Source organism: Dipodomys ordii, unplaced genomic scaffold, assembly GCF_000151885.1.
Source record: "Dipodomys ordii isolate 6190 unplaced genomic scaffold, Dord_2.0 Scaffold76, whole genome shotgun sequence".
NCBI lineage: Eukaryota > Metazoa > Chordata > Mammalia > Rodentia > Heteromyidae > Dipodomys > Dipodomys ordii.
In genome coordinates this window covers 6,891,593-6,914,099 of record NW_012267292.1, presented here as the reverse complement: position 1 = coordinate 6,914,099, position 22,507 = coordinate 6,891,593, and the positions used below count along the sequence as shown (strand labels likewise).

The following is a 22,507-nucleotide window of genomic DNA, read 5'->3' as shown; positions in this document are numbered from 1 at the left end:
CAGGCCCCATGACCAGACCAAAAAAAAAAAAAAAAAACAAAACAGTTTCCTATTGGCTAAAGAAATTTCAAGCAGGAAACAATTGGATGGGAACTCCATCTCAGATAAAGACCTCTTGAAGCACAGACAGCCTGGTAGCCAAGAAGCAATGGTGCATCTAGAGACGAAAAGATTAGCTATTGATGTCTGCTTGGTATGGGTGAGGGGAATGTGAGTGACTGCAAATGGACCCCAGGGGTTTTAGGAGGGTGATGCAAACATTCTAATACTACATTGTAGCAGTGGTTGTAGAACTCTCAATTTACTAAAAGCCACTTAATTATGTAAAAGGAGAAAATTTTATTGAGAGTAAATTATCCCTCAATAAAGCCATTTAAAAGACTAAAAAGTCAAGCCCGGTGGCTCACCCAGGTAATCCTAGCTGCTCAGGAGGCTAAGATCTGAGAATCATAGTTCAAAGTCAACCCAAGAAGGAAAGTCCATAATGCTCTTATCGCCAATAAACTACCAAAAAAGCCAGAGTGGAACTGTGGCTCAAGTGATATAGCATTAGCCTTAAGTAAAAGCAGCTCAGGGGCAGTGCCCAGGCCCACCAAAAAAACGAAAACTGAAAAAACAATTACAGCCAGATATCAGTGGCTCACATTCATAATCCTAGCTACTCAAGAGGCTGAGATCTGAGGATTGAGGTTTGAAGACAGCACAGGCAGGAATGTCTAGGAGACTCTTACCTCCAATTAACCAGCAAAAAGCCAGAGTGGAGGTATGGCTCAAGTGATAGAGCACTAGTCATAAATGGATGGGCTAGTATCCCAGAGGATGAGAGACCAAGGAGACACGTCCCTAACGACTGAAGCTGTGCCAGATGAGACATTTAGCTCCAGGGGAATAAAACAGCCAACTTGAACAGTAACTTGGGTGGGTTGTTACTTAGCAAAAGATAATTATATACTGTTTGTTTCACCTAGAATAAAATCCAATGGCTTGCCCTAGCCTTCAAGGCCCCATGGTTAGGCTCCCTTCACCTCCCGTCACTCCTCACCCCCAGCACTGTCCTACTCAGAACCTGTCCTTCATGCCCTATGTCTGGGGTGCTCCTTCCTCAGACTTGCACGGCTTGCTCTGACTTCCTTCTCTGCTCCAATATTACTATATGAGAGACCTTCTCTTATCTCCCAACAATCACCCTTGCTCATTATTCTGCTTTATTGCTCTTGTAGGTCCTTATTATTACCAGACATATACATTAATTTCTTGCTTACACATAGCACACCAGAGTTTGTATTCTTTAAGAGCAAAAGCTCTGCCTGGCTTATACTATATCCCTAGTACTTATAATAGTGCCTGGAATTTTTTTTATCATCAGAAAAATGATAAAAGTAATACATAATATTTTTGCCAGTTTGATTGTCTAGGCCTAGACATTACTTGGCATGTTTCCTGGGCTGGAGGTGGAAGAGTGGCAACGATGCTTCATATTAAGGCATGCTATACTGAATGTAGGCTTAATTCCATAATTTCTACAACCTAGAAAAATTCAAATGCCCACTACACATTTAAGCAAGGCAGCAGGATGTCAGCTTGCCACTGGTCAACTCTGAACTGTTCCTTTGATCTCCCACCTGCCTCTTTCTCTCTATCCTTTCCCAATTAGTCTGTAATACTGCTTTGAGATACACACACACACAAACACACACACACCATACATATCACATATATAGCAACAAAAACTCTAAGAAAATATTATCAGCATAGAAATTTATTTGAATTCAAAATAAGGTAGGTTATATTTAGAATAATGTAATAATTATCTAAAGGAAGTATCATCATTGGCTCTGAAACAGCCTAAATATGTTATTCTTTTGAAGTCAAAAATATGTATTAATAATGTACAAGGAAGCAAAAAATATAGAAACATGTCTGTGGAAACACCTGAAGTGGTAACAAGAGGGAAGCGCTAAGATACTGTGATGCAGTCCAAGTTATACAAACATGTGCTAATAGCTCTTTTGCTTTATTGCCAACCTGGAAGATAAATCAGTAGCCTGAGGAAGGCAAGCATATCACTTGGTTAACAGGACAAACGTCCCAAGGATACATATAGAAATTCACAATACTTTCTTTAATTCCTCTCAGTACATCAATTTCTTTCCTTTAGCATGGGTTTCATCCTGTTGACAAAATGTTTGGTTCTATTTGCAAAGTGACTCCACTCCTGATTGAAGTATCCAACAATTTAATTGAAGATGCTCAGGGATCAAACTTTTTAAAAAGGTCAATTCAGCTAGGTAGCAGAAACTATCGGTGACTTGCAGGGAAAAAAAATTTAGATAGTATGTTTGCTAAACAGATGAAAAGAAGAAGCAGTTAAAAATCATAGTGATTACTGTAACGTAGACAATCGAAAGCTGACAGATGACCTTTGATTAAACTCATTTGCTTGTGGAATGAGCTAGAAGGAAGCTCCAAGACAGTTTTGGTTCCCATCAGTGTCCAAGGCCAAAAGGCTCACTCAGAGGCTCTCCTCCTCCCGAAGAAACTGGAACACCGCTGAGAAGTCTTTCTTTGAGTAGCCCTTTGCACACATCATCCTGTAGATCTGATGGGCCACACTGCCCAGAAAGATGGGGGTCTTTGTGCTGGTTGCAGAGTCTTGTGCCAATCCCAGATCCTAAATCAAGCAAGGGCAGGAGGAACACATTGAGACTGGTGGTAAAGACTTACTTTGGAACAGCACTTATAATACTTTAGGAAGTACTTTGTCAATTTTGAGAGTGTGACAAAAAAATTCTTACATGCATTAAGTTCATATGCATAAACATATACACCTTTGAACATATACATACTCACATATTTCCCTTTCTTTTTTTCTTTTGATCTTGGTGATCAAAACCAGGATTTCATGCATGCTAGACAAGAAATCTACCACTGACTGAGCTGGTCCCTTAACGTTAAGATATTTTACAAGTGCTTTCATACAGCTGCAAAACTGCTCTAAACAAACTTTAATTTCTTCTTCTTTTTTTTTTCAGTCCTAGGGTTTGTACTTAGTGTATCAATTCTTGCTAGCCAGACACTCTAGCATGAGAGACATGCACCAGCCCTTTTCGCTTTAGTTATTTAATTTTTTTTGTCAGTTGTGGGGCTTCAACTCTGGGCTTGGGCACTGTCCCTCAGTTCTTCAGCTCAAGGCTGGTGCTCTACCACTTGAGCCACAGCAGCACCACTTCTGGTTTTCTGCGTGATTTATTGGAGATAAGAGTCTCATGGACTTTCCCACCCTGGCTGGCTTTGAACTGGAATCCTCAGATCTCAACCTCCTGAGTAACGAGGATCACAGGCACCTGGCTATAGTTACTTTTCATACAGGGTTTCACATTTCTGGTCAGGCTGGCCTGATGGAAATCTTCTTATTTATGTTCCCCTCATTGTGGGAATGATGGTTGTGAGGCACTATGCCTAGCTTTTGATTTGTTGAGATGAAATCTGGAGAACTTTTTACTAAGGCTGGCCTTAAACCCCAATCCTAGCCAAGATTACAGGTGAGAGCCACAGTGCCTGGCAAAACCTTGATCGCTATGTGTCTCCACAATTACAAGAGTTGTGTTATTACACAGGGGAATGACTTTTCTAATTGGTGTTAAGTCTGTAAACCTGCTATAAATTAAAAAAAAACATGAAGGAAAATAAAATGTCAAAACAGGAAAGAGTTTCAAATATTACACCTTCCAATAAATATTTGAAGTATGCTGACAATGAGCCAGAAGCTGGGATTCAATGATGAGCATGTTCACCTCAGCCTGCACAAACTGTTGACTGAGGAAGAAAGACACAGGGCAGTCATTTATGGACTCTGATAAAAACAGTACCATCAGGGGAGCCAGGGAGGCACAGTCCTGGGTGCTAGGTGAAGCTTTCCAGAGGAAGAGGTGGCTGATCACAGATCTGAAAGATGAGTAGGTGTTATCTGGGTAAAAGTACGGGCAACAGAGAGGTAGCAGGCAAGAAAGAATGATCCTGACAGAGGCAATAGCCAATGGGAAGGTTTGTGAGTGAGAGAACAAGAGGCAGAAATGAGTTCAATATGACTGAAGTAGAAAGAGAAGAGTGGAAAAACAAAAGTGGGTTTGGGGAAAGAAGCAAAGACCAAATAATCCAGAGCAAGTTAGACAAACTATGGACAGATTTCAATCTGCTGGTAACTGGAAAGGAAGGAATTCAATAGGAAAAGTGACATAATCAGATTGTTACATATTTTAAAGTCTATTCCTGTTCCAGTGTGGAAAATGCACTGGAGAAGATGAGAACAAAAGGCAAGGTGCCTAGCTAAGGAGGCTTGTGGCCTATGTAAACGAGGTGCAGCCCAGGTAGTGCTTTAAGTGGAAAAGGTAACTGGATGAATCCAAGGTATATTCAAAATGAGAATGGAAGTATGCCATGAAGAATGAGGTAAAGTGAGCCAACTAGGCTATCCAAGTGATGTATTATTACTTTGTAATCAAAAAAAAAATCAGGGCTGGGAAGGTGGCTCAGCGGTACAGTGCTTGCCTTGCATGCATGAGGCCCTGGGTTCGATTCCTCAATACCACATAAGCAAAAAGAAAAAAGCCAGAAATGGCGCTATGGCTCATGTGGTAGAGAGCTAGCCTTGAGCTGAAGAGCTGAGGGACAGCGCCCAGGCCCAGAGTTCAGGCCCCACGACCGCCCCCCCCCCAAAAAAAAAAATCAACCGGGGGCAGGGAGGAGCTCTATGCAGAAATCTCAAAATTTACTAGTCTAAGAGAATATCCTACAGCTGATATCACAAATGAAAGTAAGCCATCAACTTGCTTTTCAAATGACTTAATTTACACATAAATCATATATACTCTTAAAGCAGGAAAGATGTACTCAGAAATAATGCAAAGATCCCTTTCTCTTGTGATGTGCATATATAATGCCATGCATTAACAATCTGTTCATTCTTACTGCTCTTACACTAAGGCATTGGTAAAGTTATTAAATTAATATAAATTTATGATGAAAAGTAAAATGTTACAGCTCATACCATAAACAAACTTGAGCCCTGGGGCTTGAACTTTGGACCCAGGCATAGTCATTGAGCTTCTTTTGCTCAAGGTTAGCATTCTTGTCACTTGAGTCAGTGCCGTTTCTGGCTTTTTCTGTGATTAATTGAAGATAAGAGTTTCATGGACTTTCCTGCCCAGGCTGGTATTGAACCAAGACCCTTAGATCTCAGCCTCCTGAGTAGCTAGGATTACAAGTATGAGCCACTGACACATAGCGCACAAACTCTTTTAATCCAAAAGCCAAGGAATAAAATAAACAAGATAATAAGTTTTACCTATGCTAAGTTTTTGTTCACTCTAGTAAGAAAGGGAAAGTCACTATTCCAGTAATTGTGCCTTCTAACATAGACATAAGGACTGCTTTATTAAGTTGCCTTCTAACATAGACATAAGGACTGCTTTATTAAGTTGCCTTCTAACATAGACATGAGGACTGCTTTATTAAGTTGCCTTCTAACATAGGCGTAAGGACTGCTTTATTAAGTTGGGGTTAGGAAAGAGAAAGTGAGATGCAAGGAGAGAGAAAAAAAATTAGGTCACGAAGCATTTTTCCTCTTCTTGGTTAGTCTTTACATTTACCATTTCCATACCTTAGCCATGAGGGTTGTTCCAAATCCACCCTGATAGTTATTAGCTGAGGGAACTCCATCCATCACCCCAGGGACGGGATTATAAGTGTCACTTGACCAACACCGTCCAGAACTCATGTTTAGGATTTTAGCCAATAGTTTTGGGTCAAGCCCTAACCTGTCAAAGGTCAAAGAAAAGAAATGTTACATGTCAAAATGTACACGGCATATGAAGAGGCTCTGTCTTCACCATCTATTATGTCTTCTAAAATTAAAGCAGATTAGTATAAGAATCCTAATTTGAATTATAAGATAGTAAAAGCTAACAATTCAACAAGATCATTTCTGAGCCAAGACACTGTGTATTAAGAGAAACACTTCTGCCCTATCCCAACTTTTAAGAAGCAATAATATATGACTGTTGGTTTGTCATACTCATGGGTTTTCTAGTCTTTTGGACATTACTAGTTTTATGTGTCACTTATGAACTTTAAAGCAATAAGATAATCTCAATTTTACATTCTTTACATACATATGTTATATTTCAGAAGTACTGACGGGTAAACGATGCGTGTGTGGGTGTGTATGGATGCATTTATACGTACGTTTACTCCTTTGTCTTTTATAAGAACACATGCAAGAGATGAGCCATGAGCAATGAAATGTGTTGAAGAAAAATTGCCATTATAGAAGAAGACATTTCTTGCTGCAAACTTTTCCTTATTTATAAAATCTTCATTAGACAACCTTGCTTATGAAGCAAGTCTGTCCATGTGACATATGCTATCTATTCAGAGACATACATTATAGTTCTGGGTCAACTGCTGATAAGGTTACTGATCCTGATGAAACAAAGCTTGCCCAAGCGGAAACATCATTTGTTCTATCACTGGGCTGTTGGCATAAACGACTGTTTAATATGGACCTGAGGGGGGAAAAAGCCTCAAAATGTTCTATTGTTTTGATTGTAATGATCTCAATAGTTTGGGAAGCATAGTTTTCTTAAGTATCACTCAATGAAGTTTCAAATAAAACTTTATATCCCTAAGTTTATTGGTTTCTTTCATGCAAAGGGCTATTATAAAACAGCTGTCATAAAAGTTTTGTTTTGTCTTAAAACAAACTTCTTCTAGAAAATAATAAGAGATTGAAAAGATATACTTGTGTTAACAGCAAACAAACTACATTTTTACACACTTAAAATGTTGCTTACTTTGTGTGAGTGAAATATATACATTTCAAAATCTGAGCATTAAGCCCAGTAAAAGATTTTTCTGATGCTAACGTAGGGTAAGAGCTAACAGCCAGGATATGGATGGACTTACCATGTAATACAACTGATACATAATTAGTCCTCAAGGGGTAGCAGTGGTTCACAGAATGCTGTGTGGCATACTGTGTGTCTGAATTCATCAGTGGCAATTATGTGAATCATGCTACAATCAAGTATTCTTACTAAAGATTACAACAGATAAAGCAGATCCCATCTAAATGAGCACCATATAGTTACTTTAGCTGCATATTGCCAGAGAGATGGCCAGCAGTCACATTCATTCTTTTATAAAGATCTAAATCTATTGCATGTATAGTTTGCCATGGATGCTTTCTTCCTATTTACATAAAATCAAGCAGTCAGAATTATATATGACATATGCCTCAGGAAAAGACACCCAATGTGCTCCAGAAATAAGTGCAAAGAATAAAATAACAAATTAATAATTAGTTTATTGTATTTGCAAGTATATTCTCTAAGCACAATTGTTCAAGAACATAAATTTGTTTAATGTGCTCCATAAAGAGAATATTTCAAAGACCTTAAAACACTGCTTTTCCTGTCCATTTGAAATATTATTTTAGGGGTTTCCTAATTCAGGTATTCTCTTAAAATGATTCAACATCATTAAAGCAGTAGCTAGTCCCCTCTTAATAATCTAGCAGGTTATACCTAGACCTGTTTTACTAACACATTCGTATTTCAAAGCATCTGGAGGGATACAAAAAACATCAGGTGGCAGTTGCTTGCTCACTTTTCAAACCTGATGCTCCTTTCTGTCGTCCTGTAGATTCCCTTCAAGAAACTGCTACTCCCTCGTGCTTTTCCTCCCTGCCCCCCAACCTGCAGCAAAGTGTATCATTAAAAAGAGCAAGTGAGAAGTGTTTTGCATTTCATCTTTCTGAGGATTCTTTCCTTGGCACATTCATAACTGACAGTTAGAATTAGACATGATATTAAAATCAGTTACTGAAGTCTTCTGTCTTCCTCTGTGCCCACGGCTTGTAATGGTCTGAAACCAGCTAGAATACACAGTAATTGTCATTCAGAGAGTCTACCCTAGAACGTCATGCTTCACTGGAGAAGACTGAGTTTCCATTTGAAATCAACAAATTAATCCAAGACAGGTATCTGAAAGGGCAAGTTTAATAGGAAGCAGCTACTGGGCTCTCAACCATGATAAAATGTTATTGCTGTTTCCCTGTAAATTGGCTGGGAACATATGATACTTTCTGCATAAGAGCCCCATTGCTGTTCAGGAGATATACAGCTCAAGTCATCAAAAGGATGACAGTCTGTCAGTCCCCATAATAACTTGCCACTGGATGTGGTTCGAGAGTGCGTGTGTGCATGCATGTGGCTTTACAATTCCTGGAATGTTCTCTGAAATAAACAGAGAATTAGTTCATTGTTCTGACTGCATATATAATTCAACTCAAATAAACGTCACTGTGTCAAATCTGCTCACCTCTAAAACACATGAATGTTAAAAAGAACTTTTGGGGGAGGTAAGAATAATATACAAACTATTAAAAATTAAAAAGAATGAAAACCTTTTGCCTTCACAATAAAACCAAAGTTCTAAGGATCAAAAATGTTTGTTTGCTTTACAGTCTTTTGTAAGTATCTACTTGTTTAGTTTTATGTAAGAACAACAACAAAACCCCCCCCCACAAAACTGAGATGTTTCCATCTTAGAAACATATCTGAAGATGAGCATAGAAAGCTCAGTTGATTTTATTGACTCATTCACTTATTCACCAATGCTTCCACAGACCTGCAATATGCAAATACTGTACAGGAGCCAAGTGCACAACAAGAAGTTAGAGGGGGCTGTGACTGCCACCAGGAGTGGGTGAGTTAACATACATACCCAGATAACATGTGACTAAGGCAGAAGTGCCATGTTCTACCCTACCAAGCACTCACTACTCATTCAGGCCTTCATGGAACACCTATTATCTGCCAGTTCCTAAGATTCAGCCATGAGGACACACAGCCATTCTCCTTCATGGAGCTTATTTTCTAGGCATTAGAGAGGCAATAAACAAATGTGTGTGTGTGTGTGTGTGTGTGTGTGTGTGTGTGTAGTAAATTCAAATACTATCTCACCACAGCCACAGATATTAATAACTACCATGTACAGAGCTCTTATTATGTGCCAGAAGCAGTTTTTAGAGATTTACGTAGATTAACTCAGTCTTCACTACAATCTAAGGCCTACTTACCAGCTTTTACTATTTGTTGGTTTGACTGACTGATTGTGGTACTGGGATTTAATACCTAGCAAGCACTCTATCACTTGAACCATATCGCCAGCCCTTTTTTGCTTTAGTTACTTTTCAAACAGTCTCATGTGTTTGCCTGGTACCAGTCTTGGACCACCATCCTTCTATGGCTGCCTCTCATATAGCTGGGACTATAGAGCTGAACCACTGTGCCAGAGCTGCTGGTTGAGACTGGAGGAATCGCTAACTCCTTTTTCTTCCTAGCTGGTCTCAAACTGCAATCCTCTCAGCTCTGCTTCCTGAGTAGATGGGATTACATACACATTATTTTTTAAATGAGAAAACACAGAATCTGTCCACAGTTGGATTGCTTAACTAGACAGATACCCAGACTTAGACTAGCTTAAGTCTCACTGTGTCCTATGTGCAGTGAGAGATCATAGTCAAGCAACCAATATGATGGAATTTTATCATTTATTTAAAAATCTGGTCAACATTTTGTAACAACCTCATTCGAGGGTATATAAGAAGTCTTTCATCATATGAAAGAAAAGTCAACTTCTAGGTGCGGTCACCAAAAAATTAAAACTGTGCTTGTGGGAAAGTTTTTATCATGCATAGCTTTCAACTCTTCAACAGAAGTTCACCATGTTAGGTTTCACTTGGTGGAAAAAACAACAACAACAATGTGGTGGCTACTGGAGGGGCCTAGGACCTTGTTGACAATGGAAATAGCTTCTTCTATCATCAATGTTTAAAAAAAAATCAATTCCCAGTAGAGCAAAACAAAACTCACATTAACAATGCTGTTTCTCTGTGTTACATAGGAACAAAAAGCTCCGTAATGCAACTAGGGCATTGTTAAGGCCATAAAACTATTTTGGAGCTCTAACTAGGAACTCAATTAGAAAGTAGAAAGGTCTAATAATAAAAGAACCTCAAAATATATGTCTACCAATATTTTTTACTCTTTACTTTTTTCTTTTACAACATTTTAAAATTTCACTAACATCCATAAAGACTCACTGGAGTCAATAAGAATTTTAAATTGTAAGGTTTTATTCTTCTATTAAAAGAGAGAGAAAAAGAAACAGTGTTCAGGAAAAAACACTGACTTATGAGAAAGATATTAATCAGAAATTATCATCTCACAGGAATATGTAATTCAATTGTAAATGTTGACATTAATATGCTAAAAAATTTCACTTCAGAGTGAAGAGAATATAAATGTGGCTGAACCACTTTGATGCTTTACTACTTTGTGGGAATTTACTACTTGGAAATTTATGCTTGCTGATGCCAATTTTCTTTTTCACCTTGCACAGCTCAATAAATCGTGGGCACTCTATACTCTATTAGAGAGCAATCCTGTCATTTTAAACCATGTCTGTAAACCATGGAGAAAAGACAATAGCAGAAACACTCATTTTTAGGGCTTTCAAACTACTAAGAATCCCTGTAAGATAAAGTGATAAAAATCTTAATGTTTTGAAAATAAGTCATTTATTAGCACATTCTGAAACTCTCGTAATTTTAACTGTTAAGTAAATTTCTGCCTCTGTTCAAAATTTATATACATATATATCATATAGATCAGCCAATACCAATACATATTTAGTTTTAGAAAAATTAAACATTTATTTACAAGTTTCAAATTTTCAAATATTTTTTTTATCATAGTGGCTCAAGGCCAAAAATAAGTAAAACTTTATTCTTCTGTTTTTAATTGCCACTATTTGGAATTATATTACTTTTCATTTTCTCTTTGAAGACAAGCCCACTGTAAGAAGCCAATGGTTTTCATTACATTATATATAAGATATACATATATTTCAAATGAATACTGTTACTATTCTTTATTAGCTGCTGTTTGGAGGAAAACTTCCATAAGCTCTTAGACTCAACAAAGCTTCATTTTAGAAGAGCAAATGATTAACTAGTCAGAGTTTTGACAGGAAAATTATTCAAAGAATGCCAGAAGATTCATCACTGTCATAAGGAACATCTTGATACAGTGTTGCTCAAGTTCCGGAGTAGAGAATAAACTGACACTGGGCACCAGTAGTTTACACCTATAATCCTAGCTACTCAGAAGGCTGAGGTCTTATAACTGAAGCTCAGAGCCAGCCCACGCAGACAAATCCACAAGACTCTTACCTGTAATTAACCAGCAAAAAACAGAACTGGAGACAGGCAAGGTGCAAATAGTAGAGCACTAGCTCTAAGTGAAAAGGCTAATCAAGAGTGTGGCCTAGCTGGGCGGGTGCTTGTGGCTCACACCTGTAATCCTAGCTACTCAGGAGGCTGAGAGCTGAGGATTGTGGTTCAAAGCCAGCCCGGGCAGGAAGTCCATGAGACCCTTATCTCCAAGTAAACAACCGAAAATCAGAAGTGGCGCTGTGACTCAAGTGGTAGAGTGCTAGCCTTGGGCTGAAGAGCTCAGGGACAGCACCCAGGTCCAGAGTTCAAGCCCCACCACTGACTAAAAAGAAAAAAAGAAAGTGAGGTCTTCAATTCAAGCCCCAGTACTGGCATAAAAAGAAAAATAAACTGGTAACAGAGAAATGTTATCATAGTATAACCCGGATACATTTAAGCTTTTGGCTTTTTATGATATATTTATTTAAAGGCAAAAATTAGCAGTAGATTTCAAAATGTATATGCATACTAATCCTGCTGTCAACACCAATTAATTTTATATGTAATTTGTTTTCCTCTTCCCTGAAATTAATCTATAGAACGGACATAAAAACAAGTTATCAGCAGCAAGTTTTTCAACTATGACAACTGACCTAATAGGTGGCCTAATACTGGCCACCATACAAACATACTGCTTGGAAGGGCTCACACATATACTACCAGTTTTATTAAGGATTTGTACAGATATGGCTTACCATCTTATAGACATTCAATTTTAAAATGTAAATGGTACAGGATATTGATAAACCAATTAGCGCTGATGCAAAGCAAATTTCTCTTTTATCTCAATTACAACATGACAACTTAATAGGTCAAGATAGTTTAACATCTGAGACAAGGGCAATTCAATAAAACAACAGCATCTTGATTTGGTAATTAAGGGGAAATGTGTCTCCATTACCATGTTTTTAAAATATCTCAAGCACCCTGGCTCTTTGTATTGCTTTTATCAAAAGCTATGATAGGAACCACTATTGTGTTCTGTAATATATTTGATGAAGCAGTTTGGGGAATGTGAAGAAAATATCTGAACACATCTTGCTCATTAAGGATTTTCTAAAATAAGAAATGTATATTTATTATATTCATAAAATATAAAACACTTAAAAATTAATCAATTAATCATATATAACATTCTTAACCCAAAAGGCTAAAATTAAGATATTTACCTTAAACATTATCAGGGATGATCATTTGTAGGAAAAAACCTTAACTTCTGATTGACTAAGAATGAATAATATTTATTTTAAAGATATATCCTAAAATAAAGTTAACCAAACCACAGGCATACTAAAATCTGAGTTAGGCATGAGTCAGATCTTTAGGAATGTAAGTGAGTTGATTCTAACAAACCAACAACAATCCTTCTGGGTAGAGCTTTGCAGGATTATATATAAAATAGGGACAGAAAGTAAGTCACATGGTAGCATAACACTTCAGTTCACTAACATTAAAACTGTTTCATACAGATTTGTCAGACACTGCCAAAGTATATTTAAATTTCAGAGTTTTTAGCATTATCAACCTACTAGAAGAAAGGGGCTTCCAAATAAAAAGGATAATATAACTTCAAATGTTCATTGCAGTACATTTTATGGTTACAGCAAAGAATATTCATGCTCTCCAAGATCCTATTGCTCATCCAATAAGCAAAGTCTATTGAAGTTCAATAATGAAGTACTTTCAAAATGCCCCTGGACCAACTCATTTCTCTCTCACAAACATTATTAATTTTTTACAACAGAAAATCAAATAGGAAAGCCAATAAAAATTGTTAGTTCATGAAAATGAACTACTCAACAAACCTGATTCCAAGATTCATAGCTTCAGAGGTTCCAATCATACTAATAGCTAATAGCATGTTGTTGCAGATCTTTGCAGCCTGGAAATGAATTGAATATATACTCAATATCCTTATTTTCAAGTTATAACTTGCTTCTACTATGGGCTCAGAACTACAGGGAGTGCTGATCCATGTGTCAAGGGATGGGACTTACATCTGACTTGGGAAATAGAAATAATATGTTACACAATAATATGTTACACAATCACATGGTAACATGTATGGTAGAAAAAGAAGGAGTTCAGATAAACAAGAAAACTAAACACAGGAGTATGGAAGAGATAACTGGAAATCATCTCCCAGGACAAGGTGTGTGTGTGTGTGTGTGTGCATGTGTGTGTGTGTGTGTGTGTGTGTGTGCGCGCGCGCACGCGCCATTCTGGGGCTTGAACTTAGGGCTGGAGCACTTTTCCTGAGCTCTTTTTGCTCAAGGCTAGCGCTCCGCCACTTGTGCCAGCTCCACTTCAGCTTCTTTCATGGTTAAATGGCAATAAGAATCTCAACAGGGGCTGGGCACTGGTGGCTCACACCTGTAATCCTAGCTACTCAGGAGGCTGAGATCTGAGATGATGGGTCAAAGTCAACGTGGGCAGGAAAGTCCGTGACACTCTTAGCTCCAATCAACCACCAGAAAACCAGAAGTGGTGCTGTGTGTGCCTTGAGCTGAAGAGCTGAGGGACAGCGCCCAGGCCCAGAGTTCAAGTCCCACAACCGACAAGAAAGAGTCTCAACAGATTTTCCTTCCTGGGCTGCCTTTGAACTTTGATTCTCAGTTCTCACCTTCCCAGAGTAGCTAGGATTATAGGTGTAAGCAAGCCACAGTGACTAGCCTAAGACATGATTTGAACAGGCAAAAAGAAAAAGGTAGAAAGAGGGCAAAAGGTAAATGTAAGAGGAATTAAATATATCAAGAGCAGAAACTATTCCTAGGATTAGTGGAAACAATTATTCATATGCATTGGCTTAAAGGAATGCTGCAAATTTGATAGTTAGGACTATGTCTTGTGCAGTAAGTAGGGGGTTAAAATTTGACATAGTAAAACAGAGATCTATCTGGTTCAGAATAGGGACATAACATGATGGTATAAGCAACTCTGATGGACTTGCTTTTAGATAGTGTGGGACAAAGTGATAAATTTAGCATCTAGAACTTCATTAGATCCCCTCAGTAGTAAACTAAGTATGAGATTTAAAAAAAAAAAAGATTGGGCCAGGTAATGTGGAAAAGATGATTAATAATGGGAGTCACTGAAGCAAAACTTGAAAGAGCTTTAAGAATCTTTCAACAAATATATCTAAGATAACAAAACAGTCTTGAGTAAGACAAAAGGAGTCCTAGTAACTAGGATAAAAGCACTAAAAGAAAGAATTGAATGAATTAGGTTCATATTAGAAGTCTGATTTCAGAATACCGTATGGTCATTCACTTCATATTTCTCAGTGAAAACTACCTGCTTTTCAAGGAAAAGATTAAAAACTGCATAGGTTACTTCTACCTTAATGTCTTGCAAAAGTAGATGAAGTATAACTCACTCAGATAACATGAGCACTTCATATGGAAGTAGTTTTAAGGATGATTTCAATAATCACTGGAATGATATATCAAGATTCTAACAATGAGATTTTTGATATCTTTAATAAAATAAGTACATTAACTGACATCTGCTTAAGCCCACTCAAAATGATGGAAAGCCATCTTATTCCAATTTAAGAAAATTTACACAAAGACTCCATTGACTTAAACAGAAAAAAGAGGAGTAAGAATATGATCAGGAAAGAGAATGGAGCATCAGCTAATTTTATATCAAGTCAAGATCAGGTGACAATCTTACCTGTCCAGTCCCAACAGCTCCACAATACACCACATTGGAGCCCATGCACCCCAGCAGTTGTTGGGCAGCAGCAAATTCCTCTTCGACTCCTCCCACCATAAATGTGAGATTCCCAGACCGGGCAGCTCCTACACCTGCATCATTTGAGGAGAAAGAGAATCAAAAGGATACATTTCTTAAATGCTTCAGTAAATTTTTTAAAACAAAAAAAATATACAAAAACAAAATGAAAACACATTGACTCTAAAATGTACCTATGGTAGGCATGTGAAAGATACTCTAAAATAGCCATACAAATGTTTCAATAATAAAGTATCATGCAAGCTAATCACAAACCAAAAGACCACATACAGATTTAGTCTTACTCTCATTCTCAATACATATGAAAACTTTTGGCACAACCATGGCACAGAATATGTGGGGATTTGAAATGTGCATTTTACTCTATGTCACCTACTGTTTCCTTCAGAACCTACTCAGTAATAAAAAATATATAAGAAAAAGGATTCTGAGGGCTCAGACCCTCACAGGAGCAGGCTGAGAGGGTCTGCTGATGAATTTGATTTGAGATCACTGGGATCCCTTGATCCTTCTCCCAATCTTATCACATGAGAGGGAGAACTATAGTCCAGAAACAAAGAGGCATGTCAGGTGTTAAGACTGTAAGGAAAATAAAACTGTTCTTATTTAGACTGATTATTCTCATGTGCACATTCTCATATTTTTCTTTTCCTTCCTACTCTCTATCTTTGCAGGCAATTCCCCCCTAGTAATATGAGCTGGAAGAAGAAATAACTTTTACACTGGTTTGCTGACTTCTTTATAGCTTTTAACAAAAGCTTTAATACATGTTCACTGGTGAATGATTGGAAAAACAACTCATAATTTAGCACAGAAAAATTGGCTTAAGCTTATCTTAAAAGGGGAAGAAGAATCTCATTCATCTAAAATTTTATTAACTATAAAATAAAATCAAGAATATTATTACAGTTTTTATTATTTAGAGAAAGCCTAATTCATAATTATCAAGTTAGATTTTATTATTCAACAACAGGAAGGCATGTGGGTAAGATATATATTAGTACAATGTTCACTTTTATAGCTTATTTTACAGGACAACTAGAAACTGCAATTATACAATTACAGAACAGATAGCTACAAGTAATGACCTGCTTTTGAATCTGATTTATTCAATGAAATACAGTTTTTATACATTAAATAAAACTCAAGCAAAGAGTGCCCTATTTCATTCAAATTGTGAATAATTTGTTATTGCCAAATCAAGTAGCTTTTCTTTTATGGTTCATACTATTTTTAACCAGTTACTAAAAGCAAAAGAAGTCAGCACACGTCAGCCAAACAGTCTTGGAAGAGTGAGTGCCCACATGTTATGAGAGCCTGAAGTGCTCACACATATGGTTAAATTACATTATTTCACAATATCTTCACACAGTTGCCAACAGAGTATATTAAAAACCCAATTATAAAATATCCTTTCAATTGGCCAATCTATGTCATTTGAACATCCTGATACTGTTGACATTTAAGTGACTGTCATTTTGCTAGTTTCTAATTTTCTTCACCAAAAATAGTGAACAATTACAGTTTTTTAATTACTTTGCTCAATCACGTTAGCCATTTTTATTCAGACCATATAACTACCCTTTCTCCTAGTTTTGTTGATCTGACCTAGAGAAATTAAGTGGACAATATAAGCCAAAGCTTACAAACAAATCCAGCATTATCCATCATAGGTCAATAGCCTTGTACCTAGATTACAGACTACTAAACAGCTTTAGAGAGTCATTTATTAAAGGAAATTAATGCTGACAATGGTTCTCAGCTGGTTAATCTTTTGACAGGTGCACTTTCTCACTTGTTCAAACACAAATTTCAGAGAGAAGAAATAAGTTACTTAAGCAAGAGAAGACTTGCTTAAGTCTTCTTAAGCAATACTGGGAGGCTGAACTCAGGGCCTTGTTCTTGCTAGGCAGGCACTCTGACACTTGAGCCACACGCCTAGCTCTTTTTGCCTTTTAAGTATATATATATATATATATGCCTAGCCTGGCCTGGCCTGGACAGTGTAGCTAGGAGGACAGTCACATTTATACCAAGGCTAGCCTTGAACTGTGATCCTCCTGACTCTGTCTCCCAAGTATCTAGGATTACAGATCTGAGCCACCAATACTTGGCAAGAAAGAGTAATTATCATTTAATTCAGAAATTCATGACAGATTCATTCTTTCCTCCTCTCAAAGTGGCCTTTCAATTATTTCCAACTTTATTGTATCTTGTATCTCAGTATAAAGGTCTAACTAAATTGGGTAATTCTACACTTCTGGAATTTCTTGGAATCAACATCTATCTTTTCATACATATTCCTTTAACACTATCAAGCCTAATCTCGATGCAAAAACAGAGCTAAAATATTAGTTATCATTAATGAAATATAGCCATTTTGAACATAGGGGAAAAATAAAAAGCTGGAATTCAAGAGCTGGTAAGACATCTTATGGACATCTTCAAAAGATACCATATGGATGTTAGAAGAGATTATACAGATTTTTATGACTAGTCATAACAAATAATAAATGTATTACTTCATCATGCCATTTTAACTTAAATCATACTCCAAAATAAGAACACATGAAATGTACACTCATATAGCTGCTAAAATACTAGGAGATATATTTTCAGGGTATTTGTAATCCAAAGATCTGGAATATACCCAAATTCAAAACTTTTTGAGTATTATACCACAGTAAAACAAATTCCACAACTGATTTCGTGTGACTGTATGTGGTCAAATGAAGGCATACTAAAAGTTTTGTTTCAAGTGATCTCTAGATTATGTGTATGAGGTACACTAAAAAATAAATGAATTTGTGTTTAGACTTGGGTCTCAACCCAAAATACTTCATTATGTACAATGCAAACTCCAAAAATCCAAAACTCTGGCCCTAAGTACTTCAGATAAGGCAGATTCGACTTGTATTTTAGTTAATGTTTTAATAAAATGTTGTTGTATTTAACTCTATTATAAGCATTTATCACTGGAAGAATCTTAGATTTTTGTCATCTGATTCCTCCTACAAGGTCAGAATTAGGGTCTTGTTTATGTCAACATCCCCATTATCTGGTACAGTATATGATATTCAATAGATATGTGTCTAGAATACAAGTGAATAAGAAAGAGTAAAGAATCCATGGAAGTAAAATGAGGTTTTTCAGAGTGCTACTTGCTGTCTGTATAATTACAAATTATTTATCTTCTAGTCTCAGCATATGAAATGGGAAAAGAATTACTAACCTCTTTACAGTGTAACTGAAAATGTGAGCAAACATAGTAAAATAAAATGCCATTTAAATATGTTCAATAACCTGGGTTAGAGAACTGGGCGTTTTCCCATTTGGTTATCTAAGCCATTGAATCCTAAGTTAATTTTAGTCTTGCTTGCCAACTATTAGCTGGTTTGGGCTGAACCGATCAGCAATACAAACAAGCTGGCTGAACCTATCAGCAATACAAACAAGCTGGCTTAGGTGAAGAAATAATATTATACAGAAGTCCACAAAGAGTGATGTTAAAATTACATCACCGTAGAGAACTTTTGCAAAATCTTTTAAGGGACACCTGTATTTGGTTGTCATTCAGCATAACAGTGTAACTACTCAGTATCAAGCACTGTGGTTAGCAGTATGCTGAAGGCTAAACCCATGGGTCATTGTGGCTAAGAAGCTATCCACCTGTGATCTGACCACTTTTCTCCTTGCCCATCATTACCATTCTGATCAGAGCCATTGTCACCTCCAAGCTGCTGAGGTGAATGACTTTGATAGCCTCTTTACTTGGTCTCCCTTCTGCTCCTGCCTCCATTGTCTATTCCCCATGCAGCAGCCTCTTTTTTTTTTTTTTTTGGTTGGTCATGGGCTTGAACTCTGGGCCTGGGCACTGTCCCTCAGCTCTTCAGATTAAGGTGAGCGCTCTACCACTTGAGCCACAGCACCACTTCTGTTTTTTTGGTGGTTAATTGGAGATAAGAGTCTCATGGTCTTTCCTGCCTGAGCTGGCTTTGAACCATGATCCTCAGATCTCAGCCTTCTGAGTAGTTAGGATCACAGGTGTGAGACACCAGTGCCCAGCTGTGCAGCAGCCTCTTTAAACACTAATCTAGTGATGCTTCTCCTCAACTCTAAACCTTCCGAAGCCTTCCCATCAGTGTCTGTATAAGAAAGTTCTAGAAGGCACCTTGACATGGTGGTTGGTTTCCTTTCCTATCTCATTTCATACTATTCCTTTTGCCATTCACTGCTTCCCAGACACCAGTTCCCCACACAGGTAAAGCATAATTTCCATATTTAAACCTTGCACTTAGTATGCTTTTTCCCAGCTACTCATGACTTACCTTCACCTTGCACTAATTTAGGTCCCTGTGGAAAATTCACCTCTTCAGAAGGCCTTCCCACACTACTCCATCGAACAATTCACAGCACTTTACTGAGCTGGGCATGGCAGTGTACACCTGTACTTCAGTGAGGCAGAACAGCTGTACGTTTAAGCCTAGCAAGCATCAAAACCCTTAAAAAATACGACTTAATCATTACCCATCTTCTTTTTTTGCTTTAATTTTTATTTATTTATTGTCAGTTGTGGGGCTTGAACTCTGGGCCTAGGCACTGTCCCTCAGCTCTTCAGCTCAAGGCTGGTGCTCTACAACTTGAGCCACAGCGCCACTTCCAGTTTTCTGGTGTTTAATTGGAAATAAGAGTCTCATGACTTCCTTCCCAGGCTAGCTTTGAACAGTGATCCTCAAATCTCAGTCTCCTGAGTAACTAGGATTACAGGCGTGAGCCACCAGCACCTGTCTTTAATTTTATTTCTAATGTCTAATACCCCTTGTTTCTCTCAATACCTCTTATTTTGATTCTGCTTTGCGTTCTTCATATGAACATTTGTTCATGAAGGCAGTGTCAGCTGGCTCGTTAACCCCATATTCACACAGTCTGGTGCATAAGAGATGCTTAGTAGGCTGACTGTTTAAACCAAGAGAGAAGGAGGAGGTGCTATCATTTGTGTCTTCCAAAAAATAAGTGCTGGAAAGAAACTTCACCCTCAAGATTACGTACTGAATGGTGGAACCTGATGGGAGGTGATTAAAATATGAAGGCTCTATCATCATAAATGGACTGATGCCACTGTCTGAGCAGTGGATTCCTAACAGAAGGGCAAGTTTTCTCCTTTACAAGCACTCTCCTAGCAACTCTCCATTCCTCTTCCCCTTTCTAATTCTCTTTTTGATCTCCCATCATGAGATAAGACAAGAAGGCCCTTCCTTGCTGGCTGAGGCTCCTCCATCTTGGACTTTCCAACTTCTAGAATCATTTAAATATAAATTCTTAGTTGGGTACTGGTGGCTCACTAGCTTCAAGTTATTCAGGAGGCCAAGATTTGGTGATTCCAGTTCAAAGCCAACCCCAGGCAAACAAATTCATAAGACTCCTACCTCCAATTAACCAGCAAAAAGCCAGGAGTGGAGGTGTGGCTCAAGTGGTATCAGACCTGAGTGAGGAAAAAGTTAAGCAAGAGTGAAAGGCCCTGAGTTTAAGCCCCAGTAGTGGCACAAAATAAATTGAAAAAAAAATGAATTCTTCCTAAGTTATAAACTCAGGCCTTCTGTTATAGCAGTGCAAAATGGAGTAAGACAGGAGGCTATAAGGAAGAAAGATTGAAGAAATAAATGGCTATATCACTAAGTGACAACAGCTCTCATAACAATATGAACAAGAAACCAAGAATTACAAGGCATTTTTATCACTGTAGCAAGTCATTAAATAGGACTTGCTCCAACTTTTCCCATCTCTGAAGAAAAGTTGTTAGACAACATAACCACTGAATTACTTTCATGCTTTTGAAATTCTATCATTTGGTATAACTATTCTGAGACTTCTGTGAAGATTAAATAAACTACATGTAACCTGATCCATGACTGTAACTTTATGTAGTAAAGAAAAAATTTTAATTTTAAAAAAAAAGAAATTCTATTATTTGGGATTTTCAGATTCACACACATCCATATTCGAACAATTATCACTAGTAACACACAAAATCAAAGTATGCTCTATGCTTGTCCAAATAACATATATATATATACATAAATTAGAAAAGGAAAGTAATTTTCCTTTGTAACTGCATTAAATTTAACAAGCCTAAATACTTGCAGCTGCCTTTAGTGCTTTAACTCACACTTTTTATCCTAGAATCAGAAAAAGACCATGCTCATTTGTACAAACAAAAAGGACAATGCCAATCCTATTCAGCTGACTTCCTTGCTTTTACAATAATAGATAACTGAGCTGGTTCAAAGCCAGCCTAGGCAGAAAATTCTGACAGACTCAATCTCAAATTAACTGACAAAATACTGGAGTAGAGGCATGGCTCAAATGATGGAGTGCCAACTGTGAGCAAGCAAGCCAAGCAAGAACACAGGGTTCTGTGCTCAAACCTGGGTACCAGCACACACACACAAAATAGGCTGTGGTCAAGTTTGACAACACTATCTGGAAGCATGAGTTCAATCCCAAGTCTCTAACTTAGTCTTTCTCTTTTTAAAGAGATTTATTATACTGGGGGTTCCTCAAAAAACTAAACATAGATCTTCCCTATGACCCAGGCATACCACTCCTGGGCATCTACCCTGAACATCATGAGCCAGGATATGATAAAAACATCTGTACATCACTATTGTTGCTGCACTAATCGCAATAGCTAAGATATGAAACAGCCCAGATGCCCAACAATAGATGAGTGGATCCAAAAAATGTAGTACCTACACACAATAGAATTTTACACAGAAAGAATTTCACATCAGAAAGAATAAAATAATGTCATTTGCAGAGAAATGGATAGGACTAGAATAAATCATGTTAAGTGAGGTAAGCCAAGCTCAGAGAGACACATGGCACATATTCTTTCTTACATGCAGTAAAGATACTCTTTAGGAGAGAAACACAAAGGCACAATGCCTAAGTTCCTCTTTATGTTTATATAAAATAATGCATATAAAGCTGGGTGCTGGTGGCTCACGCCTGTAATTTTAGCTACTCAGAAGGCTGAGATTTGAGGATTGCACTTCAAAGCCAGCCCAGGCAAGCAAGTCTGTGAGACTCTTATCTCCAATAAACCAACAGAAAACTGAAGGTGGTTCTGTGGCTCAAGTAGTAGAATGCCAGCCTTGAGCTGAAAAGATGAAGGACAGAGCCCAGGTCCAGAGTTCAATCCCCAAGACCAACATAAAAATGCATATATATATATATATATATATATATATATAAATTAACTCCAAGATATGAAAACAAGAGATTTTTCATTTTAATTTTTGATGACTCTGTCTTCTTTTCTTTATGTATGGTATATTCAAGTGTACATCTTTGATAGAGGGCCGGTAACAGAACCTGAGGAGAAAAGGGTGAAAAAAATACAGCAGTGGAGTT

At 37.5% G+C, this 22,507-nt stretch overlaps 1 protein-coding gene across 1 annotated transcript in view; it reads right to left on the bottom strand.

Moving 5' to 3' along the window:
- Positions 1-1,741: 1,741 nt before the first annotated feature.
- Hibadh (3-hydroxyisobutyrate dehydrogenase) overlaps positions 1,742-22,507 on the bottom strand; it is a 129,931-nt gene continuing 109,165 nt past the window's right edge. The window contains exons 6-9 of the mRNA XM_013024388.1: positions 15,014-15,147; positions 13,144-13,220; positions 5,660-5,816; positions 1,742-2,671 (exon numbers count right to left, since the gene is read on the bottom strand). Of these exons, the coding sequence (XP_012879842.1) occupies positions 2,513-2,671; positions 5,660-5,816; positions 13,144-13,220; positions 15,014-15,147 (527 nt within the window). The 3' untranslated portion in view covers positions 1,742-2,512. The remainder of the gene's footprint in view (positions 2,672-5,659; positions 5,817-13,143; positions 13,221-15,013; positions 15,148-22,507) is intronic.